The sequence below is a fragment of the Podarcis muralis genome, chromosome 7, assembly GCF_964188315.1.
Source record: "Podarcis muralis chromosome 7, rPodMur119.hap1.1, whole genome shotgun sequence".
In the NCBI taxonomy this organism is placed as follows: domain Eukaryota; kingdom Metazoa; phylum Chordata; class Lepidosauria; order Squamata; family Lacertidae; genus Podarcis; species Podarcis muralis.
The window spans coordinates 22,729,766-22,755,888 of NC_135661.1; the positions used below are offsets into that span (position 1 = coordinate 22,729,766).

General features: G+C 44.8%; 1 protein-coding gene across 13 annotated transcripts in view; it reads right to left on the reverse strand.

The window, feature by feature from the left end:
• The window catches only part of RERE (arginine-glutamic acid dipeptide repeats), a 346,045-nt gene that overhangs the window by 213,187 nt on the left and 106,735 nt on the right, over positions 1-26,123 (reverse strand). For all 13 annotated transcript variants that reach the window (XM_028740762.2, XM_077931377.1, XM_028740768.2 and 10 more), the window contains one exon: positions 17,103-17,573. In XM_028740762.2, coding sequence (XP_028596595.2) covers positions 17,103-17,427 — 325 coding nt within the window. In that variant the 5' untranslated portion in view covers positions 17,428-17,573. The remainder of the gene's footprint in view (positions 1-17,102; positions 17,574-26,123) is intronic.

Below are 26,123 nucleotides of genomic sequence, written 5' to 3' on the forward strand. Positions count from 1 at the left end.
ATCTTTTTCTTTTTCAATGACAATTTTAAACAGCGCACCACTTTCCTTACAAAGCAGGCCTTTGAGATAAGGCAGGGAAGGATGCGACAATGAAAAGGGATGCACATGAGGAAATCTGTATTATTTTCAGAAGGGGGGGGGGGTTGGAGAGAGAGAAGTCACCAGAGTGACAGGTAAGGAGGTATAAAATTTACCTCTTTTCCCTCCCCTCCACCACCCACATGGCTGACAACAAACAAATTGCTAGTCTGATCTTTTAGAGTCGTTTCCTGCCAAGCAGATTTTCAAGCAACACTGCTGGCTCCTTGTCAAGTAAACAACAACACACAGAGGCCTCTGCTCCTGCTCCTTAAAGGCTCCACCAATTTGCTGCCTTTCCTTGAAAGATACCAGACCAATTGCCTGCACGGCGCTCCTTATTTCACAAAAATGATTCTTCTTATAAACTGGCCTCATAGAGAATCCATTTTCTTTTTAAGGGGAAAGCTGCTACTGCTGCTGCTGTTTAATGGACTGTCAGTATAATTTAGATTTCATCAATTTAAACTCATTCAAGCCTGGCTCCTGATTGTACAGTAAATGGAACATATTTCTATTCAACAAAATTAATGACAGTTAATTGTAGTCTGGAGCTCCCCATTTTATGAAAGCAACAGTTCCCTGGTCCCAGCATCAAGCTACATGATTTCCCACTCCAATTATTTTCTCCTACTCTTTCTGCCATGACTCTGATGCATGCTATTTTATAAGCCTCCCATTGCAAGACTAATGTACATTTTGATCTAGTATATTGTTTCCAGTTCTGACAGATATGCTCAATTTTCATGCAAACTGCTGACAGCTGAAAGGTAAAAGGGGAAGGAGAAGGAAGCAAGTTAAGAGCGTCTGGTCCTCAATTCTCACAGCAGTGCTAAAGGAAATTATTTAATTTTTTCCCGGCGAAGAACCAGGAGAGAAGACTTAATGGTCCTGACATCCAACAGGAAACCACTGTGCCACTGTGCCATCTAAAGTGTGCTCATCCCCTCAACAACAACACCCCCCTAACAGTAAACAGTGGTATGAGTATAGGCTAAAACATTTAGCTTCCACAGTGAGCATAAATTGCCTCTGAACAATGAGACACAGAGTTGGATCTTTATTAAGATGGCAAAATTAGCAATATTGTGAACCACCTTGTGATCTTCAGGTGAAGGGCAGTATACAAAGTAGCAATAGTAGTGATGGCAATAATAATAATAATAATAATAATAATAATAATAATAATAATAATAATACAGGTCTGGGTGACTAAGTGGGGTAGCGAGCATTTTTATGGGCTAGTAAGTTTGGAGGTTTATTTGCAAGGTCTGATTACCATGGCTATTGACATATATAAATCTAATAAATGTCCACAGATTTGCTGTGAAGTCACGGTACCCAAAGCAAAATTGTGCCTAGAAGGCTAAGTTGAAGCTTTCAGGTTTCACAGATAAGCCCAGAGGTTACCTACAGTGCCCATACCTTTGAACCCATAACAGAAGCAGGACAAGCTTTTAGAGGTGGAGTAAGGCTTTTCCTGCTGATCTTCACTGGCAACATATATAGCCTTACAAATTAAAAAGAACCACCAGGGAGCTTTCCCCCACACTCCATTCCAGTTTCCTGTGCCCCACCACATCAGCTGAAAGCTGTCCTGCCTTGGGCATACCTTGGTTCCAAAAGGAAGAAAACAAGCCAAGTGTCAGCCATCAAGAGCGCTGAGTTGTGCTTCCACAGCGCTGATCTAATGGCTGTCTTTTTCCCCGCTTCCTGCCCAGTGTTAAGAGCTATGATAAGCTCGAAAGTCAGGTGGGACAAATGAGAAACTCACAAGCCCTTGCCTTGCCTGGAAGGCAACAAAGGTAGCTGCCTAATGCTGGGTCAGACCACTGGTCCATTTAGCTCAGAATTTTCTACACTGACTACCAGTGGCTTCCAGGGTTTCAGGCAGAAGATCCTCCCTGGAGATGCCAGGGATTGAACCTGGGATCTTCTGTATCCAATGCAGATGCTCTGCCACTGAGTTATGTACAGCCCTTCCTCTATTTACCCACTGTAGCTGTCCACATGAGTGAGCTACCATGCCCATGAATGCAGCCAGCTTCTGCTCACAAACCCGTCAACCTGCCTCGCTTTTTCCTCTTTTCCTTTTGCTTCTAGTGCATCCTTGTTCAGTCCATCCATCTACAAGTGCCCCAGATGCATTTCAGTTTTATGCAGCCCCTGGCACGAAATAAATGATAACCCTCAGTGGCGATCATCAACAGCACAGAAGGCAGACAAACAGTAAAGGGATGTTTTTCTTTTAAAAGGACAAGCTAAAAGAGAAAGAAAAAGGATATAGACTCTCATAAACATCTGAATCATAAACCTCGGCAGACTCCATAATATCCAGAGTCAAATGGACTCCTCTGGGAGGAAGGGCAGGATACAAATTTAGTAAGTAAATATAAATAAATAAACGAAACCAAGCAAGAAGACAAAGAGACAACAAGCGATCAAAGGGCCCATCGTGCAGCACTCAGGCACTCATGACCAAATTAGCTAAGGGCCGACACCACCTCAGCAATTTGGAGGTCTCCAGTGGAGAAGAGCTCCACGCTGTTCTGTTGAGAAAACAGACCCATCTTCTCTGGGTCCATTCATTGCCAACGCGCCCAATCTCTTGCTCTCCACTCTTGTCTAGCAATTTTCTATCCATCCACCCAGGGTTTTTATAATCAAGCCTTGCAACCTTTCAACAAGGTGTTTTGTGTTTAAAAGGCTTAAGTGCTACTTTCCTTTAAAAAATAAGAGACTGCGAGATTTGAGGGGGGTGGGGGGAGCAGCGGCTATTGTTTGAGCCACAAATGGATTCCCACACTTTTCTATACAAGGAAAGCCTGTAATGGGGCTCACTGCAAAATTAGCACAGCTGCTTCAAACGCCAATCATACGGCAGAAGCTTTTAGTTATTTTCTCTTCAGCACAGTCCCTTTTGTCATCAGTTTTCGGGGGGGGGGGGGGAGGAAAGAAAAATCCTAAGAGCCAAGACACCTGTCTAGACAAAGATGTGACACTTCAGAGAGCAGGAACACACATTTCACTCTCTCTTGAGGATGAAGTCACAGAGTGGACCGAGAGCCTAAACAAGAGATAAGCTGTATTCACTTGAAAGACTCCAAACCACCACCTATGGCAGCCTTTACCGGGCTGTATATGGAAAGAGACGGAACTGCTGGGCACAGTGATAAATGAAATAATTCAATAACTAATGGCTCAAAATATCCTTCCACAGAGGAGCCTGCCTGTTGCATCTCTGTTGGAGTTACCACTCTGCAACATAGAGCACTTCCTTATACTGTGCCAGACAATCGGTCCATCTACCTCGGTATTGTCTTCATGAGGGGAGGGGAAACTTTTCCAGACCGGGGGTGGCATATATTGAGGAAGGGATTCGCACATGGATAACACAATGTGGAGTTTTTCAGAGAAAGCAGCAAAAAGACACTTGAAAGGTTCTAGTGCTGGGAGCAGTGCAGCCAAAGGGCTACATTTTCCCTCCTGGGGGATCACAGATTATTTCGATCATAGATGCCAAGGACTGGAACAGGGCCTTTTGCCTACGTTTTGCCATTCAACTATGCTTCTCCCTACCCACTACACATGATTAGTTGTTCAAAATGCCATGCAAGTGGAACACTATACCGATTCAGAGGATAATTGTGCTGAATCTTTGCTGGGGATGAGGGGAAGCACTGCCTCACAAAGTCTCATGGATGGGCCTGCCCTGGTTCAAATTCCCACTCTGCCATGAAGCTCACTGTGCGACCTTCGGCCAGTCATACAATTCAAAATTAAAAGCCCATAAGAATTAATTAAACTCAATAAAAAGAGTTAAACGGCTTTCATTTGATCATTAATATTTTGTACTGTACAGGCAGGCCCCTGTGTACAAGGGGGTTACATTCTGGGGCACCATGCATGTCGGTGAAATCATGTATATTTGAAACCCGCTGAAAATGCCTGCAAACACCCCATTCCGCCCCCGCCCCCACTCTGTCCTTTTAGTGATGTTTCAGCGACGTCTTTATGACATTTCCGGGTTACTTCCAGGTTCAGCACAATGCGCATGTACACGGTCACACACATATTGAGCATGCGTAAGTGAGGGGGGCTGCCTGTATTTCTATTTTTATTCTGTATATTGTTTCAGGATTTCTTTTTCTATTGTCTTTTGAGTTCTCTTTGGTATATTGTTTTGAGTTCTTTTGTATTGTATTTGACCTGCACTTTGTATATTATTTTGAGATCTTTAAACTATTTTCCATTCTTATATTGTATAGTATATTGTATAGTATATAGTACATTCTTATATTGTATATTGATCTGAGTGTCTGCATCGTACTTGATCCTCCATTTTGTGTATGGTTTTGACACTTGACCTCAACTTCATTGTGCTTGAAATTTTGGTCTCTAGTATTTGATGACTTAAGTTTTGTACTCTGCTTTGAGGTTCTTCTGGATATAAAGCAATTAACACATTTTCTAAACAAATTCTCTCTCAGCCTAACCTACCCCACAAGGTTGTTGTGGCAATAACATGAGGAAGGGGAGAACAAATGTACAACACCTTCAGCTTCTTGGAGGAAAGGTGGGATATAAACATAGTAAATAAAAACCACCCACTTCTTCATTGGAAATGAAAATTTCCCCATAACACCCCCCCCCAAAAGGAAATGGGGTGGGGTGGGGCTTAGCAAACCAAGAACATGCCAAAAAGGGGGGGGGGGGATTCTGAGTCAACATTTAAAATCAACATTATAAACTGTTTCCCCATGCAAGTTTGCCTTCTCCTTCCCCAGGATTTTGTTTGCTTTATTTAATGAAATATATATGTGTGTGCAGATAGCTAGAAAGCTAAAAGAGCTGGTTTTAAGGATCAACCTCCATTTATCAGCCCTTAAGAGAGGCGCCATCTGTCATGCATTAACAGCTGCTCCATGTTTTAAGAGCCAGAACAACGCCTGCCACATAAGGGTTTGGAGGGGGGATGGAACACTGGCAGTGGGGAGAGAGAGAAGTGGCAGAGATTTTCACCTTGTAATGTGCAGTTTTGGTTTTAGTAATAGGGCAGGTGTAAGGATTTCTGGTTAGCTCTCTTTATTTAAAAAGGGGGGGAGGGGGGGAGAGATAGCTTTCATGTGGATTCTTTACAGTACTGATTCATCCTGAAGGACTGAGCATCCAACTTCCATGGGGGGTGGGGGGTGGCTGTATGTAGCCCAGAAGCAAAGAAGATGGATTCATCCCTCTGGACACATCACATTGCACGCTCCCATATTCCGAGAAGAATTAGCACCTCAAGGTGGGGACAATTGTCTGCTATGTGGCCACATCTTGCCACTAGACAGAAACACAGATTTGCTTTTAGTTGTGCTGTAAGCACCAGGGAGGGGGCACAGGACTGTAGCAGGGCACATTCCTAGCACGTGGAATGTCCCAGGTTCAAATCTTGAAATCTCTAGCTAGGGCTGGGAAAGACCCCTGGGGAACTTCTGCCTGTCAAGAGCACATACAGAATACAGGAAGCTGCCTTATACCAAGTCAGGCCATCAGTCCATTTAGCTCAGTATGGTATACTGATTGGCAGAAGCTATCCAGCGTTTCAGATTAGGATTTCCAGCCATACCTGGAGATGCTGGGGATTGAACCGGGGACCTTCGGCCTGCAGAAGCCATGACCCTTCCCCAGGGGACTGAGCCAGATGGACCACTGGTCTGAACTGATTTAAAGCAGCTTCCTGTATTCCTAAGCCTACTTACAATGCAAACAAGATTCCTCCTGCTGACCCTCCAATGGCTCCAAAGGCAATGAATAGTTAACTTCATCATAACTGGCTTTTGCCGCTAGGAACAGGGTGTACCTCTGCAGCAGAGCAAATGCTTTGAATGCGAAGGGCGCCAGACATCTCAGTCCCTGGCATCTTGTTAGGTAGCAGGGCAAGAAAGATCTGATTACAGTCTTGGAGAGCCACTGCCAGTCAGATTATACTATCACTCGGACTCAGTATAAGGTAGCTTCCTTATGAAGCTCAGCTCCTACCACATCCATAATAAACTGGGCACTAGCTAAGTGGGAGGCTCGCCACCATCAGTGGCTCAACTACTGGAATGTCATGGCATGTTGATAAGCTACCAAGAGGGAAGAGAGAGTCACAGAATGCTGATAATAATCACAGCCATTCTCAGACAAACAGGAAGGCGTAGTTAGAGGGACACAGGACTAAAAGGATGGGGGGGGGCTCTGTGCGGTTGGCGGAAAACAAGAAAGGGCAGTGAGGCAAGGAACTGGGGCTGGAATTTTTATATATTGATTCAAGCTGAATAGCTAAATCTTTGGCGGCAGGTTCCTAGTTGCTTTAAAAAAAAATCTAGCGCGCGCTCTCTCTCTCTTCTTTTTAATTCTGGCACATTTGCCTCTCTCAGCTGGTGAAGCTGTCAGAACAAATAGAAGGCAATATCTGGAAGCAAGACAAACACATGGGTCAATGTCAAACACAAGCCAATCACTCTCAGGGCGAGAGCCAAATGCCTGCATTTCAATTTCACTCATGTTCTCCAACTCAAATACCGTTAGACTGCTTTTAAAAAAACACACCCATAACCAAACAGCTTTCCTCTGCTCTCTTTTTGGTTTTCAAAATGAGATTCTCTTTTTAATCCAAGAGCAGATTTCAGATTGAACAACAGTTTCAGCCATTTCCTTGGCGGGTACCAAGGAAAAGCATCAATGTATAATTATTATAAAGGGAACATTTAACAATTAATTGAGCCAGCAGAAGCTAAACCTCCAGAGCTTAGGAGTTCAAATGCTTGCTTGCTAAGCGAAAGGGCAGAGGATTGTAACTTAACCATAGGAGATTTCAGCCCAATTAGGCTCTGCGTAAATAAAATAAAATAACTCTGGGTCTGCTATGCCTGGGTGCAAATATGCCAGAGAAACAGACCAAATGCCTTCTGTTTCCCTTGCAGTGCTGGAAGGGTGAATCAACACCACACAAAAGCAGGGATGTGTGTGAGTGAGGTGACAAAACTATAATCACCCTTGTGTAATTTTGCAGATAGGATCAGGAATGCATAGAAGCCACTGATGCCCAGCAGGGGAGGCGAGATGAGCCTGATGACTGGCCTGTGGGGGTTACTGCCAAGATGTTTTTTGGCTCCTAAGTTCTGCACAACTCCTGGATATTATCTCAATTTGAAGAATTCCACAAGGACATGCTTCTTATAATATTAAATAACACACACACTACTACCCCACCAACTGCTACTACTTTTGGTTAATCTTCATTTCTGCATGCGCATACTCAGACATCAGTCATACTGAAGAGAGTGGGCTAAACACAGTGAGAATTGGGATGCAAGGAGAAGGGGGACCTTAGCTGTGTGGCAAAGCACCTGCCCTGCATGCAGAAAGCCTCAGGTTCAATATGAGGAAAGGGAGGCAGAAAGATAGGGGACACATATGCAATTCTTTCTGTTGCACTTAAGTCTCAGTTACAGCAGGGCACAGAGACCAGGAGGCTGTGCCTATGGCTTTGCAGGGAAGGTGGGTTTTAAGAATGAGGTAATTAACACCATGGGATGCACTTCCTCGGATCCAGAGAAGATATTTCCCAGAACAAGAAGAGCTGAAAACTTCAGCAGCCCACCGCCCCATCACTTCTCTGCAGCACTCCCCAGGGCCTGCAGCTAGCACTACTAGAACAGGAGCATGTGATCCTATTACTGCCTGAGATTCCCACCCGCCCCCCTCCTACACACACCCCAGAAGCAGAAGCAGCTACATTCAGAAATCACCTCCTTCCCAGCATATAATAAGAAGGGCCGGGCGTCTTGTTTTGTGTTAACATGATTGTCTTGGGCCAGAGCACCCATCAGAAGCCTGAACAAAGGCCCAAATTACAGCCTTCCTGCTCTCCATTATGGGGCATCCACCCTCTCTCCCCAAGAAATAAGCACTCGAGGAGAGAGAGTGTGCCTTAACTGCTAAGTGCTCTCGCTCTTCCCCTTGGCAAGCAATCCTCCCATAAATGAGGATTGCACCCAGCCAGCTACAAAGCACTTAACAGCTGGCACCTACGCAAACAAAAGAAATCCTGATAACCTCAAACAGGAACTTTCCGCTTTCAGTAGCACAGAGAGAGAGAGAGAGAGAGAGAGAGAGAGAGAGAGAGAGAGAGAGAGGCCCTTTTCTTTACTACATTTCTCAAGTGTTATACCACATTGCTTTAAAATGGCGGGAGATTAAAAAATGGGACACAGTCTTGCTCTCCTATTTGAGTCACCTAAGCAGGTAAGGAGGGAAGCAAGGCGGCCAAACTAGAATTACATAGCACTGAAAGCAAACTCGGCTCCTTATCTTCAACTCTCTTTGAAGCTTCACCAGAGATTACAAGAGTTATTGCTGCTCTTGCTTTTTGGTTTTCCCTTTTGTAAAATAAAAGAACACTAGCCCTACATGTTAACTAGCACCCCAATGCCAAGATGTTTGTGCTACGCCAATGTTCTGCCTTGTCAACCGGTCACTTTCACCATTTTGGTTCCAGGTAACAGTCACTGCCATTCTTTTCATATTAGTTTCCCTCCAACCTCATTCTTTTTCACAACACCCAAATGTGTATATATGCCTGTCAATTTGGAATTACACATCCATGCATCTGATGAAGCTTGTGCCATAATAAATTTGTTAGTCTTTAAGGTGCTATAAAACCCTTTGTTGTTTCTGCTGCAGCGAACTAAAACACTACTACTCTTCTGGAAATCAACATTTTTGTTCACCATTAACATTAGTGGAATGATATCTAAATTCAAGCCTATATTGCTTGTACTACAGTACTGCAATAAAAAGCAGGACGCTACTCAAAATATAATTAAAAACAAAACTAATAGCATAGCACAATTCTATCAAGAGGAGGCTGGGTCCAGCAGTGGCCTTGAATCGACAGACTAGTTTACGGGTAGGCAACCAGGGGCCGGATCCAGCCCAATCACCTTATAAATCCGGCCCGCGGATGATCCGGGAATCAGCGTGTTTTTAGATGAGTAGAATGTGCCCTTTTATTTAAAATGCATCTCTGGGTTATTTGTGGGGCATAGGAATTCGTTCATTTCCCCCCCCCCCCAAATATAGTCTCCCCCACCCACCCACAAGGTCTGAGGGACAGTGGACTGGCCCCCTGCTGAAAAAGTTTGCTGACCCTTGGCCTAGTTCCTATAATGCATTGATTACACAGGTTTCCCTAAATCAAAATTACCCACACAAGTATCTGCATTTCCTTGTCAATCATTACCTTCCAGTGGTCCGCAGTGCAGTCAATCATGGGTCCACAAGAGATGTGGGATTTTTTAAAAAAAAAACATTTCCCCACCCCCTAAGCAGTACACACCAATGCCATATCAAAATCTAAGGTGGGCTGGGAGGGTTTGTCCTGAGCTGTGATGGAATACAGAGGTAGTTTGTCTGTCTGTCTGTCTGTCTGTCTGTCTGTCTGTCTGTCTGTCTGTCTTTCTTTCTTTTTCTTTTTCCTTCTTTTTTTTTAAAAAAAAATAAAAAACCAAATCAACAAAACAAACCACAAACCCACATGAGCAGGTAGAAAGATTCATGGACGTAGTAGCCAGGATTTATTGGGGGACAGGCTTTATGTCAGGGGGAACAGAACCCAGAACAGAGTTTTTTGTGACACAATTGGTCAGTTAGATATTTTTATTTATTTACTTGGTGTGTGTGTGTGGGGGGGGGAGCAGCTGCCCTCCCAGCATCCCCAAGGAGTGTTGTTGTTTTTGACCTCGGTCCCATGACAGAGTACCGTCCCTCCATACAACGATGAAGTTGAATTACCTGTCCTCCCAGGAGACAGCACACAGCTTCTCTGCCTGGGTTACTACTCTGAGTTTGTCTCCCTCCAATCACACCCAGAACAGTGAAATTCATGCAGAAACAGTGCGGGATGATGGGGCTCTGCCAACTGATAAGGTTTCCCGCCCCCCTAACCACCTCTGGAAGAGAAACTTTGCAGATGCATGAGTGAAACAGGCCTCAAATTTCAACTTGGGGCAGGTGACAGAGGGGACTATCCCTTCGGCTATCTGACATTTGAGAATCATCACCTTAGGACAACATACTAACCCAGGAAGGTACTATTTAAAAAAGAAATCCTTGCCAGAAAGGTGATCTTCCCACCTTCTATTTAGCCAAAGCTAAATATAAAAATTCCCCTACTCACTGTTACCAGGGTTTGTTCCCATTGCCCTGTTTGCTGTTTATATAGTTGCTGATGCCATTGTTGGAATGGATCCTCACAAATCCTTTTAATCCTTGTAGATCCTTTTAAATGGTTCTGGATAGCCAAAGCAAAAATGACAGTGTCCTCATATCCATCTGCTAAAGATGAGAGGCAAGCAGCCTGCAGAATGCAATAGCTCTCCCTGCCCCTCCTCCCTACCCCACCCCTCTGTTCAGCTAATCTCTCCTGCCCCTACCATTTTCACCTCAGGCCTTCTGATTGCCATCCAAAAACTGGCAGGGTCTTGCTTTTCTAAGCAGCAATATGCAATCCAGGGAAAATGCTTTTTAGCTGCTTTTGCCCAAGAGGGATATGTGTGGGAGAACAATGGAGGACCACAGAACAAGCATGCTAACGTTTTGGAGAGGCGTCTGCAAATGCCACCAAGATCTCCATGACTGCCTATTGCAGGAATGCTATGGCTGGATTGCCAGCAATTCTACCCTCCATCAAGAATCTCAATCTCGTTGCATTAGACAGGTGCAGGTGCCAAGAGCCAGGGAGGGTGTTTTGCTTTTAATATATCAGCACTTAATTATCTGACTGCCAGCAGGGAGAGAAAGGAAGATGCAATGGCTTTCCCACACCTCTTCTGCCAGCCAGGTGACTGGGACCAATATTGCCCTCCCCAAAAACAAAGAAAGCTCCATGTGACAAAAATATGTGGTTTCCCTAAGTTCTTCCCTAAATGTCACAGTGTGGTGATTTTTTGGGATGGGGTGGGGAGGCGATTTCACTGCACAGTAGAAAGGAAGAGAAACTCAACAAGGGGCTACCCTTCTTCAGTGGCAAGTCCGTATTTTGCAGCGGTGAAAGGGAGCCTGGCCATTTGAGAAAGAATGGGTAGGACAGTAGTTAAGAGGCAGAGCACATACTTTGCCTGCAGGAGCTCAAATCCTTGGCATCTCTAGCTAAACAGGGTCAGAAGGAGATGGTAAAGACCACTTGCCACCTGAGCCCATGGAAAAGGGGCTGAGAGCCAGAAGAGACAATCCTGGCCTAGAGAAACAAAGAGTTTGATGTAGCATAAGGCAGTTTTCTCTGCTCTCAAAGCCACCATCCTCATTTTTAAATAATAAAAACCACTCAATGCCACTTGAGGGCTGCAGAAAGTACCCACTTGCCTCCCTGACAGAACCAATCAAAAATGTACTGTTCATAGATACTGGACTAAAGAGACTTAGGGCCTGATCCAGCAGCCAGACCCTCTTTTTATGTTAACACTGGTGAAAATCTGCAAAATAAACGGGTCTAGTGGCGGTGATGGAGTTGAAGCAACAACTGTAACCCCAAATAATCTGACTAACACCAAAGGGAAGAGCAGTCATTTTAGCAGCCTTGTATATTAGAACTCACAAAGCCCTCCACCGGTTTTTTCATGATGAAGGAACGGGCTGTAAGCAAATCGGGATGCATGTGGTGTGCAGTAAATCAATTTTGCTATTGTGACAAGTTGTTTTGACAAAAGCCAGGAAAAGGTTTGAAATGCAAGTGGGGCGGGGGGGGGGGAGACAATAGAAGCCACCTGGGATAAAGGGAGGGGATAAGCATGATGGGCTGCCCCTTAAACAAGAGCAGGATAAAGACAACTAGCAAGCAGGCGAGGCCACATCTGCACCATACATTTAAAGCACCATAATACCACTTTAAACAGTCATGGCTTCCCCCAAAGAATTCTGGGAGCTGTAGGGTTAAAGGGTATCAAGAGTTGTTAGTATACCCCTATTCCCCTCCCAGACCTACAATTCCCAAAGGCACTTAACAATCAAGTCCTCTTCTCAGGGAACCCTGGGAATTGTAGCTCTCTGGAGGGAGCAGCAGTCTCTTAACAACTCTCAGCTTATGATAGCAAGTTCCATGCTTGTACTGCACGGAAGCGTACCCATTTTGGAAATTTGGGGTACAATAAAACACAATGCTAAATTGTCCAAAGCTGCAAGTCGGCACAGCCTGATGCTCACCACCAATCACCAACTTCCCATGTCCAGCCATTCTGCCTCTTGGCACCTGCCTCTTCACTGTCTAATACCAAAGCACTAGCTTCTCATATAACTAGGAAGCTACTTGGGACAAGTTTCCCCCCCTCCCTGTTAGTTTGTAATGTTACATTCATATAGGTGTTGTTGTATACTATGCCAAAGTTTACTTTGCATTATTTAACTACCTCTCTACGCTTCGAAAAAAGGGGGAAATCAAGGAAGCATCTTCTGCTGATGCGGTCCTAGGCCTTCAGTCCTTTTCAGCAGATGTCAATCCAACACTAATGCAGCTCATATGTATCACTTTGACCTTCCCAAAGGCATAGGCTAGAACCACAAGCCTTTCCAGGGCACGGAAATCTTTGTTTCTCTCCACAAATCAGCACCAAACCCTAAAGCATGGGTAGGCAGACTAAGGCCCGGGGGCCAGATCCAGCCCAATCGTCTTCTAAATCTGGCCTGCGGATGGTCCGGGAATCAGCGTGTTTTCACATGAGTAGAATGTGTGCTTTTGTTTAAAATGCATCTCTGGGTTATTTGTAGGGCATAGGAATTCGTTCATTATTATTTTTTTTCCAAATATAGTCCGGCCCCCCACAAGGTCTGAAAAAGTTTGCTAACACCTGTCCTAAAGCAAAGCTTTTTACCATTGCATGAGTAAGACTACCCCACTTCCACATGATAAATCAAAAGTGCCCTCACTAAAGCCTTGCTTACTTTTAGAGGTCAGCTCCTCTAACATATTAGAGCAGGGGTAGTCAACCTTCTTATACCTACCACCCACTAACGCATGTTTCTTGATGCTAAAATTTCCTTACCACTCGCCAGTGCTCAATAGAAGGGGGACTCAGCTTCTGCCATAGAACCCCCCACTGCCCACCTAGAATCCTGAAACACCCACTAGTGGGCAGTAGGGACTAGATTGTCAACCCCTGGATTAGAGAGATAAGCACACCTGGGGCAGGCTTTGCCCATGTTTCCCACTAGCCCATCCAAATAACTCTGGTGCTGAATCTGATGAACCAAGCATGGAAGTGACTACCAGAGCTGGGTGGACTCCTCCTCTTGAATCAGCATACAAGCCTTCCAGGAGTAGGAGGAGAAAAGGAGGGGATGGTGCAATGCACTATTAAACAGAGGCCACCTTCCATCCTGGATGGAATTACAAGTGACAGGTGTCTAATGGCCTGTGGCAACACTACACTCCCAATTACGGGGGTTTCTTTCCACCTGAGGCAGTGATCCAAGTGACCTGAACAACGTAGTGTATTGTTAATGCTTTACAAAGCAGGAATATGGTGCCGAGGCAGTGTTTGTTTCCCTCAGACTTTTACAAATAATGATCCTGAGCGTTTAAAGAGTGCTTCGGGGGTGTCGTGTTCACAGACACTGTAATTTGTGGTGCCCAATTCAAAGCACCATATACCTTGAAATCACCCAAAGTGGAGGGAAATCCAAGGCAGGTTTGGTTTCTCTTGTCGAATCCCTTCCCAGCCCTGCTGTTAACTGATCAGGGCTCCAGATATATTATACAGCAAGCAGGAGAGAGGGGTGGGAGACAGAGTTAAACCTCAGCACCTCCATGAAAGCAAATCTGTACCAGAGATGAGAAGACCTTTTTGGCAAACAAGGGTGCTAATTGTTCCTGATTTTAGAAGGCAAGCTATGCTTGCAAGCAAATAATCTCAATTTCAAGTCAGGTTCTTCAACTGCAGTCACGCAGTCACACACACACACACACACACACACCACACCACACCACACCACACCACACCACACCACACCACACCACACCACACCACTGCATGGTCACCACCCACTGCTGTGAGCCTGAACAGCTGCTCTTAATGCGCTCCAAGGGCTCTTGATCCTCTGACCCCAAAAAAGTTTTGCTCCCCAGCCCTGACCCCTGCCTCACACAAACAAATGACCGAATGGCTCTCAGCAATGGCTTGGGAGTGTAAAAGAGTGGAGGCAAATTAACTGTAGGGAATGTATGGCCCTCCAGATGTTGCCAGGACTCTAACTCCCATCAGCCCCAGCCTACATGGTCTATGGTCAGGGATGGTGAGAGTTGCACTCCAACAACTTCTGGAGGTACACAGGCTCCTCCATCCCTGGCTTATTGAAAAAGCCAAGTTCTATCTACCCAAACACCTAAAAGAATATGCTGTTGAGGGTCTGACAAACCTCTCTAGGGAGGGAGCCCCACAAAGCTCGTGCCATTACTGAGAAGGCCCTGTTTCTAAGGGATGCATGCTGAGCCATCAATGCACCACAAAGGACTAATTAGGGGGGAGGAAAAGCTGTGTGTCAGAAAGGAACTAATATACATTTCACAAACAGTAACAGTAACAACGCATCATCAGAGATCTACAACCTCTCCTGGACAATGACAGTTCTCTTTCTCAAGCTCTGGGAGGAAGACCTTTCATTGCCTACAGACAGCCACCCAATCTTAAACAACTCCTAACCCACAATAATACTACAACCAGACTTAACACGGACACTGGCACCAGAGCCTGCAATAAACCCAGATGCCAACTTTGCTGCCACATTCACCCGGACAACACCATTACTGGCCCCAACAACATCACACATACCATCTCGGGACTATTTAATTGCTCATCGTCTAACATTGTGTATGCCATCAAATGCCAACAGTGTCCTTCAGCTCTCTATATTGGACAAACAGGCCAAACCTTACGCCAAAGAATAAACGGACATAAATCTGACATCAAGAATCACAAGACAGAGAAACCAGTAGGAGAACACTTCAATCTCCCAGGACATTCTATACAAGATCTCAAAGTAGCTGTTTTACTACAAAGGAATTTCAGAAATAGACTGGAAAGAGAAGCTGCTGAATTGCAACTCATTACCAAACTTAAAACCATGGAGAGACCTGGTCTGAACAAAGACATTGGATTCTTATCTCATTATACATGACAAAGCCATTTTTCACCTTCTCACCCCTTGCTTTTTCCTGTAAGACCTATTGCAGTCGTTAAGAGTCGTCAACAGGCTCATCACAGCTATCTGCCAATCACCCATTCCCACCACCCTTCTGAGTAATACCCCTCCCCACCTTCTCACTATATAGAAGGATCTGGCAACTTCTGTTTCAGTGTATCTGAAGAAGTGTGCATGCACACGAAAGCTCATACCAAGAACTAACTTAGTTGGTCTTTAAGGTGCTACTGGAAGGAATTTTTTTTGTTTTGACTATGGCAGACCAACACGGCTACCTATCTGTAACTGATACATTTCACAAGTTAATATCTGCACTGTAGAGTTAACTGTAGCTGGCAGAAGAATTTGCCCCGGTAGGGGAGCAGTCTTCCTGACCCCATTACATCTACCCTGGCCCCAAGGCTATCAAACTTTACCCCTATCAACCCCACAGGACTAGGGCAATGCTGTTTCCAGGTAGAATTCAGTATGCACAACTTAAAAGCTACAAGATTTGCCTGTGACTCCACACAAGCCCAGAGCGTTAAGCATTCTATCAACACAACACATTAGAAAAATTGTTTCTGGTGATTTATTTCCATCGGTGTTTTCCCCCTCTTCTTTTGAAAAGCACATCAGTCTTTCCTTCCCACAGCGCTCTTCCAGCATGCCAATGATTTTTTTTTTTTTTACAGCAGAGCAGATGACAAATATAGTAGTGCTTGTAAGCTTGCTCTTTTGATAAGAGAATCAGGAATAAATACACACATCCTGGTGGAAACAAGAGCACTGCAAGTAGTCATGGAACTGGAGCATCCGCTACCCTGAGGAGCGGGGAACGCCCGCCTTAAAGGCAGCAGGTTTGGGGCAATATTAAAAAGACAGATAAGTGGTCAGCTTAATGGTGGTTGTTTTTTTTTTTTTAAACAAGCTCATGTAACATGCCCTTACCTTTAATTCTACAAAAATGCAATAATTTTATATGTATAAAAGTATATATAAAAATAAATCATTGGGTGTTTGTAGAACTTGGACATGTTTCTTCTCCTTGCCTGCAAAACCCTCCATAGACTTCCTCCCCCTCCCCTGCATCTCTCTGCCCTTATAGCCCAGCACACCTGCGACCTTCACTCATCCAACTCCATCACCCTTAGAAATCTGAAGGTCTCCTGCTCTGTGTAACACAGACATAGGTAAACTCGGCCCTCCATATGTTTTGGGACTACAACTCCCATGAGCCCTAGCTAATAGGACCAGTGGTCAGGGATGATGGGAATTGTAGTCCCAAAACATCTGGAGGGCAGAGTTTGTCTATGCCTGGTGTAACAGCTCCACTCTCCCTCTCATACTGGCCCTTATGGCTGGAACAATCTCCAGAATGTCCCCATGTGATCACCTTTCTTGCATACTTCAAATCCCTCCTCAAAAAACCTTTTAGTGAAGCCTCTGCCATAGCCCTCAGTCCCAATACCCTACTGTAAGCAAGCCAATGTTCATTTAATTTGAATCATTGCATATTATTTCCTGGTTTACCCCTCCTCTGTTCACTTTGCATTTATTTTTAAATAGCAAGTCCCAAGAGATAGAGATCAATTGTCTCATTCTTCCTTAAAGCACCACATGTGTACAAGGTGCTACATACACAACAACAAAAGTCAGTTCTCGGCGCAACAGAGCATGCACTGGTCAAAATTATCCATTCAGCTATGGCAGCAATTTACATCCCTCCCTCCCCTGTGAACTTCAGCCAAGAAAACTAGGCTGGGCAACACAAACACACCATGTGGTTTAGATTCCAAAGAGTAGGATCTCTCTCTTACCTCCAGGTCTGTAGACCACATCATCCTCTGTGATGAAAGAGGTGATTTCTCCGTTGTCCGTCCTCTCATAGCGAGATTTCTTCTTGGGGGGTTTCTTCTTGTTCTTCTTTGTGGACTCCTCTGTGGTGGCGCTGTTGTTGTCATTGTCCTCGTCCTCACTGTGGTCGCTCTCTGCGTAATTCTTGGCTCCGCCTTCCAGGGTGCAGCTCCGACGGGGCCGCGAGTTCTCGCTCTCCCGTGCCTTCTCCCGCTTGTCCCGCTCTCGGTCTCTGTCCCGGTCCCGGTCCTTGTCTTTCTCTTTGTCCTTCTCTTTGTCCGCTGTCATGATTCGCCAGGTGCCTTCTTCTGTCCTCTCACGGCTGGGCCTCCGTGAAAGGTAGACAGTGAGCCTGGGCTTCAGTCTTCTGAATTTCTCACTCAATTCCAGGAAAAATTCGACCACTCCAACAACCCCAGCGTTTTAAAAAGGCTCTTTGAAAAGGAGGGGGAAAAGAAAATGTTAGCCATCGGAACTCTTCAACAACTATCTCAACTTCTTTTTAGGGAAAGATTAGACATTTAGGGGAAGGAAATAGTTGTTTCACAGCAGGACATTCAAACAACAGCCCCTATCATGCTCTAATGCCGTGCTTTCATCTCTACACACAAAACATGGCTCCTCTCAGACTTCCCAGCGCTCTCACACACTTATGTACAGCCAGTTCCATCAAACATGACTAGAGTGTCCCAGAACATTCATGGCAACATTGGCAGATGAAGATGATAGACTTTTTGGAGCTGGCCGACCTGACCGGAAGAATCCACGGACAGAAAGAGGAGGAGTACCAAGAAGAATGGAAGAAATTTAAGGATTATTTAGTTAAATGTTCTAATATAAGTAGTACTATTTGTGAGTACCAAATTGGCTTAGGAGTTAAATGTTTTAAATTGCATAACACTATGGATAGAAGTGAATATGATAAGAAAGAAAGATGTTATTTGATTAAGTTAATTTTATTGAAATTAGTATTGGAAAACTGCTACAATCAGTCATATGGAAACTCTGAGGAAGTCATTTAACAATGGTAAAAAAAGTGGGATTATAATAGTTAGGATAAATGTTGTATTTTTTGTTTTTTATATTGTTTTTTATATTGTAATGTTTTTTTCTTTTTGTTGTTTATGTTTGTTATAAACTTGAAAATCAATTTAAAAAATTGGAAAAAAGAACATTCATGGCAACATTATGCCAATGAAAGAGCGGAGCTACACAGATAAGTGTTTGATTGTTGTGGCGGAAGCTGCTACTGAGAGCTATGGGACAAGCAAACGTGATGTAGAATGTGTTGTCTTGTCCCCACAGCTCCTAATCTCCCGCAATCATGAGGTCCTTCACCCACGCACATCCAGCCTGTCGTGACAACAGTTCCTTCACAAATATAAAAATGTCATTTTGAGAAAGAAGGATTTGTTTATTTATTGCACTTATTAATTCCCCCACAAAGAAAGTGACTCAAGACAAGTTATAAAATATTATAAAAAGTAAACCCAGTATAAATCCAAAACAAAAACCTGAAAACACATCCAGACGTATGCAAAAGGTAAGCCGAACACATCCCACCCACTGGAAATATCTGATGTGCTCCAAATTTAGGGTTGAAAGCTTGGGTAAGAAACAACACTTGTACCTGGCACCTAAAAATAGTGATGGTGCCAGATGTGCCTCCCTGGGTATAGCATTCCGCAAGTGGAGAAGCCACCAATGAAAAGCTCGTTCTCATGCCACCACCTTCTACACCTCCCTTAGAGGAAACACATGGAGGAGGGCTTCAGATGACAAACACAGGGTCCTGGCTGATGTATTTAGGAAGCGGTGGCCCTTGAGCTACTGGGGTTCAGAGCCACATAAGGCTTTTTAGGTGAAAATCAGCACTTTGAATTGAGCACCATATATTAATGTACTCTGAGATTCGAGTGTGGTGGGTCACTGGACCAAACAGGCATTGCACTGCACCCTAATGACAAAATTTACTTTAAAGAGAAAAAAAGAGGGGTACATAATTAACAGAGAAAATATTATGAACTCAGGTGGAGCAAATTGCAGAATACATATTGACACAGCCGTAGAAACTACAGACAACAATGATATCTAGGCTCACACCGCTCCAATAAGCCACACTTTTCTTTCCTGCACACAAGACTGCCATCGTCTATGAATGATAGCTGAGTGAAGAGGAAGAAGACTTTGCAACTCAGCCTTCCCAGAGAGAAAAACAGCCTCTCTTCATAACCTGCTACATAAAATTGCCCGTCTTCAAGTCAAGGGAAGGGCTGTAATAAGGGAGCACTGCCACATATTGTTAAAGCCTCTTGTTCTCACGGTTTGAAGCTAAGCCTTTTACCTGACGACTGCTTCCCTGTCAATCTCCGAGTCGCCAATCTGGACTGACAGGTTGTGTATGACACGGGGGGGGGGGGGGCGCTTTTCTGAGTAACAGCCAGCAGAAAAGCTGAAGCTGGGCTAAAACTGCCGGCAGCTGCTGCCCTAGAAAGCCTTATGACTGAACAGAATTTTGCACCAGTTAAGGAATCCATCAGCACACACTTCTTGAGCGAAGGCTGGAGAGTTACAGTCTCTTAACGTTATGTGCCAGTGCACATAGTAAAGATACACTGGCTTTTAAAATGAGAGTCTTCACAGACAATGGCTTTTCCAGCAGCCATCTAGCCCTAATAAACTACTACCACTTCTGCTTAATGATTCTGTGAGTGGCGTGCTAGATTCTGGCAGAAGACAGCATTTTACAAAATGGAGCTTATGTGGTGGCTAAGGGACTATGTCCCCGACACCCCTTTCAAATATCCCCTCCCTCACGAGCTAGGTGGTCAGACGGCTCTCCCAGGATCTACAACAGGAGGGTGCTCATATTAGCCTGCTGTACTGAGCACTGCAAGCACCCTGAATGCTCTAAAGCAGTACAGTGGTACCTCGGGTTAAGTACTTAATTCGTTCTGGAGGTCCGTTCTTAACCTGAAACTGTTCTTAACCTGAAGCACCACTTTAGCTAATGGGGCCTCCTGCTGCTGCCACGCCGCCGGAACACAATTTCTGTTCTCATCCTGAAGCAAATTTCTTAACCTGAGGTAATATTTCTGGGTTAGCAGAGTCTGTAACCTGAAGCGTATGTAACCTGAAGCGTATGTAACCTGAGGTACCACTGTATATAAATGCAAAGTGTCCGTATTCCTGCCCAGCCCTTGAACTTGAAATCTCCTCAGCGGAGGGAGGGAGGACTGGACCCTCCAGCAGATATCTAAACCTCAGAAATTCTGAAGAACTGATGGGTCCAAACAGCCTCGCATTAGGACTGAAGGTGACTATACCAGCTGCTTGGGTTTTTGGCTGGCACTCAGACTTCCTACTCCCCATCTCCTCCAGAGTCACAGGACCCAATAAGATGGTGAGTCAAGCAGAAGCTTCAGGGCCACCAAAGTGCCCAGCTAGCTGCACACAGGGTGGAAAGGGAAGTGAATGGAAGCACACAGCCCAGATCAGGATCTGGTTGAAAACCAGGAAGGGATGGAGCCTCAATTTCCTCTACAAGTTCCTGGTCTGAGCTACTTCACTGCTGAAGCAAAACCCCAAACTCCAGCCTTCCTGAATTGGCGGAAATAGGCAGCTTCATAGGCCATTTTTTAAAAAATCTTGCCCAGCATTGTGTACTCTGACTGGCAGCAGCCTTCCAAAGTATCAGAGACAGGGGGGCAGGCTTTTCCCTTCACCTGATCCTATTAATGAGAAGATTGAATGTGGGACTTTCTGTATACAAAACATGCTCTACTGCTGAGCTATGGTCCTTGCCCTAAAAATAAAGCAAGATTTCAATCTTCATGGTTCTCAATACAGAGCGGATTTACAGCTGAAGCTGCCTTAGACCATCAGTCCAGCAAGCTTCAACCTACGCCAAATGGCAGCAGCTCTCTCTCCAAGATGTCAGATGAGTCTTTCCCAGGCCTAAATGGAGACTGAAGCTGGGAAGCTTCTGCATGCAAAGTTTGAGCTCTGTTGCTGAGCGATGAGCCTCCCTCTAAGTGTGTGTGCAGCTATACAGTCACGTGGGAAAAGGCTAGTGGGAACTGGCATGTTCACTCCTGGGGAGCCGGCGGCAATTGGTGTCTGCTGGAGGAAAAAGGAAGAGCAGCTGACATCACAGAAATAGTTGCCTGCTTCCCTCATGTACCATCCATGTAGCAGACGTAGTTATGTAATCAACATACAGGACTGTGGGGGTTGTTGTGAAAAGCCTCGTGCATACCGCCGCCCCCAGGTCCTTTGAGAAAAGGGCCATGTACAAAAAAAATAAGAGAAGAAAGTTGGGGGGGTGTCAAAAAGCACCAATAGCAAGTGAGCTTGTGTGGAGAAGGGAGTGGAAAGAGGATAAATTGGGGGGCAGGGAGGCAGCAAGTCTTGTTCCGGAATTACAGTGGTACCTCGGGTTAAGTACTGTAATTCGTTCTGGAGGTCCGTTCTTAACCTGAAACTGTTCTTAACCTGAAGCACCTCTTTTAGCTAATGGGGCCTCCCGCTGCCGCCGCCGCACGATTTCTGTTCTCATCCTGAAGCAAAGTTCTTAACCTGAGGTACTATTTCTGGGTTAGCGGAGTCTGTAACCTGAAGTGTATGTAACCCGAGGTACCACTGGCAGTAGCTTCGTATTTTTCCAGCCAAAAGTTTATGTCCCACACCAGGAATAGGTGACAGCCAGATTAGGTGAAGTATCCCACGACCTCCTGCCATTAGTGCAATGATTTACCCTTGAATAATGAAACTCCCCCCACATCTCCTCCCCAATTCTTCTCCAGAAGTGGGGGGGGGGATGCAGAACAGATTTAGAGGGTGTAAGGGGGAGGAAAGTTCCATTGTGTAAGGGAAAGTTCCATGGAAGGAAAGGCTTAGTGCTGCTTTGGGTACAAGCCTAGAGTTCTGACCCAGAATTTAACCCACGTTTTACAGCCTGCCAGCTCAGAGGTGCCAGGGTTGTGCACAGATGTGCAAAACCACAACGTTTTACCACTGTGAAGCTTTGGAAAGTTTTGCCCATTTTATAAATTCTCTCCACTATAGCCCCCCACTGTCTATTACCATGTGCTGACTAAGCACAGCTTATCAGATGAGATTGGCTAGGTCCATGGGCCACAGTAAGATTTCCGACCTTGGAGAATATTACTTATCATGTTTGTACACTTTCCATAAAACTATATCCACATCTAATGCTTAAATGCTTGAACCTTTTAAAAAATCCAGAATTTTTCAAAAGGCTAGGTCATAGAATTGTACGGTTGTCAGGGAGCCAAGGGTCATCTAGTCTAACCCCCTGCAATGATAAAGTTTGTTTAGAATGCTTACACGCCTATAAAGAAATGAAGGAAGGAATGTTCCAGCTCTGTGCACCTGAAATCTTTCCTCTTAGACCCTAACATTTTAAAAGAGAGAAAGACAGCAAGCAATTCTTACGTCTCCCCAGTGATGTCTTCTCCAGACCATGACAACATCCAAAGAGACAAACTGACTTTGCTGTTGTAACTTGAGGGTTGAGGCTTCGGTTTCTCTTTTTTTCCTGAATGAGGGAAACATTCCAGGAAGACAGAGGTTCTCAGCTCTTTTCCCGCTCCTCAAGCAGCTGCAATCATTTCCTTTGACAATTTACAAGGGAGACTCTCATGCATATAGCAATAAAGATATTATGTGATCAAGAAAAACTTTGGTACCAATCACATTTGGAACCAAATTTCAGGGACATAGTGATGAAAAATTTGTACACACATTACTTATCTACCAGCTGCGGCTTAGTGACTGCCTAGTTTGCATAATTTACCAGAGTGATATACCAATATATTCAAATGTGGATGTAACACTTCAATTCACACAGCATTTTTCAGGGTGGCTCTCCATACTTAACTTGCGCCTGTGCTGGTTGAGAGGCTGGAGACCATCGCAAGAACGCTCTCTAGGCATTAAGGCTCTCGTTCAAATAACCTCTCAAGATTGATTAAACCCATCTGTCCATGGTTATTCTTATCCACAAGCTCAAATTCCCAAGGGCAAGTATAGGCAAAAAAAGAAGCAGTGAAGATTTGGATGCAAATATTTTGCTTTCAACTTATGCACATTCTCATTCTGCTACATTTTTACGGGTGTGGTGTGAGTAAAACATCACGGTTTCCCCAGCACTTTACCACAGACCCTAGATTGGTTGTGCCTGTACACTGAGCACAAAGTCAGACAGCTAGATCAGGCACAGACAACCTTGGGCCCTCCAGATTTTTTGGCCTACAACTCCCATGATCCCTAGCTAACAGGACCAGTGGTCAGGGATTATGGGAACTGTAGTCCAAAACATCTGGAGGTCCGAAGATTGCCTATGCCTGAGCTAGATGGTTAGGTGCTCTAGTGGTAAGTAAAGGAAAGAGTACCCAAGAGAAGGAGAGATGAAAACTAAAATGTCATGCACTAAAAAGATATTGCTCCTTTGCCATATACAGTTTGCATTTTGTCCCATAGGGATGGCGGGGGGTGGGAGAGAGAGAGAGAGATCAAAAGCCACCGAGCTCCTTGTTAATGAAGCAAGAGTGCTTCTCTGCCAAAAAGCAATACAAGCATCAAGTTTGTGGACAACTTAGAGGGAGAAGAATGATAGGGTATAAATTTTACATTGTAAAAAGGGGGAATTGGTCTTTAGCTGCTGATACAGACCTCCACACAAACACACACAGAGTGCTCATTTTAGCTTTCTAAGGAGACACAGATCTCTCTTCTCATGGGAGGAGTATGAATACTGATTCCTGTTATTCTGAGGCCCAGGGACAGATCTATTCTCCAAAGGAGCAATAACTGGCCTCTCCATTACAAGCTCAGAGGCAAGAAGGGCCAGCAATCATGGCAGGAGGAGTGGAGGGTATTACAATGGAACTTGTTGGCAGCCCTTGCAAGGAGATGACTCTGGCTTAGCACCTGCCATACTTTCTTCAAAGTGTCATCCCCACAAAACTGTGTGCTGACCAAAGGACATAAGACAATGGCCAGAACACCAAAAATGACCGGGAAAGCGGCAAGCTGCCTTGCACTAGAGGAAAGGAACTAGGAACACAGGGCACGGTCAATGTTAAGAATGCAGGGACCAGCATCACGAGAGACAGAGAGGAAGCACACAAGGATCTTGTGATGAGACAAGTTACAGAAACACTAGAGCAGTGGCTACAAGGCACCACTTCATGGAGCTCTCGAGGGAGCAGCTCCTTTCTGCTGGTTTAATCCTCATCAAAGAACTCTAACAAGGCATGCAAACAGCAGTGACTAATTGGGGATGTGGCTAGATTGGATGCCTTTCTGAATCCGCTTCTTCCCACTCCTTAGGTAAATATCTAACAGACAGCCCCTTTCCCTCACCCAGCAGCAAGAGTGCCTGTATTTGAGGATATGACAATAAAGATATTATTATTATATTATTATTAATTATTATTATTATTATTATTATTATTATTATTATTATTATTATATGCCCCTCCAAGGAGGTGCTGCTTGTGAGCCACTGTGTTCATTTCCTCCACCCCGCCTCTTCTCCCTCCTCTAACCCATCCCCACTGAGCAGATGGCACTGCTCAACAGTATAATCAGGATTAGTCCCAACCTTTATTAATTAAACCAGCAAAATGCCTGGAAAGAACACCAGGGCACGGCAGGAGCTCCTGCTCCCGGTGACCCCCATGTCTGAAGCAAGAAGCTGGTTTGGCACCCTCTCCATTGTGTCCTTTGCTGCATCTCATTCTGACCCAGGCATGGTACTCATGATGCATGATTCCTGAAGTTAAGCAGGTCAGTGCCTGGACAGGAAACCGCCTGGGAACCCCTTGTACACCACCCCTAGTCTTCATCGTGTCAGAAAGATAGAACAGAAATAAAATATTTTTCTCCATGGATTTCAGTAAGAACTGAGCTAGCCCTCATCTGAATAACAATACCCTGAGTCCCCTCTCTTGGTCCTGCTAGAGCAAGAGGGGGGGGGGGACCTTTCAGCCTGGTAGGCCATATCTGTATCTTCCCCCATCCCAGTGGGACAATTCTGGCAGATGTGCAGGACCACCTACCTATCAATCATCTGATGGGGTGGGCAAAGATACTACCCAAACAAGACTGAATTCCCCATGCAAGATCAACCCTGCATTCTGCAGCCATGTCTCTGTGGAAAAGGTGATTGTAGCTTCAGAAAAATGTCGTCATGGGCCAAATGAGGAGGCCTGGTGGGCAACGTTTGGTCCATGAGCCAAATATTTCCTACTCTTCTGCTAGAATCTGGTTTAGGCTCTTGCACCCTTGCTCTCCAACCATGCATTGTTAGAGACGGGGTGATCAAGCTCCCTTAACCCCAAAGCTGCACCAAAGCAACAAGAAAGCCTTCCTTTCCAAGGGTGGTATCAAGGAAACGTTGAACACACCTAGCCGCCTCTGTACCTGCAACGCAGACCAAGCAACTCTGCAAGGGATAGAGACAACCTTGTCTCTTGTCTCTCCACAGCACATAGAAGGACAGCTCAAATTATCAGATGTGCCCAACATGTAACTTTTTGTCAAGAGCAGGAGGCAACATTTAGAACTCACTGAACATAAGTGGAATAGACAGCTCATGGCTAAGTGCAACCAACATGTAATTAGCCTCTGTCAAACTGCTGTGTGTGTGTGTGTTTGTTCCATTTCCTGAAACACCTTGTCACCTACAACTAAGCTAAGGCAAAACAATGTCCAAAACCAGCTACAACAACAGGATGCTTCAACTGCAATAGTGACTTAGTGTGAGACCCCCATTTTTCCATATTAAGTTGTAAAAGGGCCACCTACAGCTCTAGGCAATTTTTCCAAGCACGTTACATTAGGATGTCAAACAAAGGACCAAGGAGTCTTATTCTCCATAACGTTAAGAATCTCACCCAGGAAACTCTGGCTGGAGCTTTTATTATTGTTGTTATTTAAAATATATTTGTAAAACC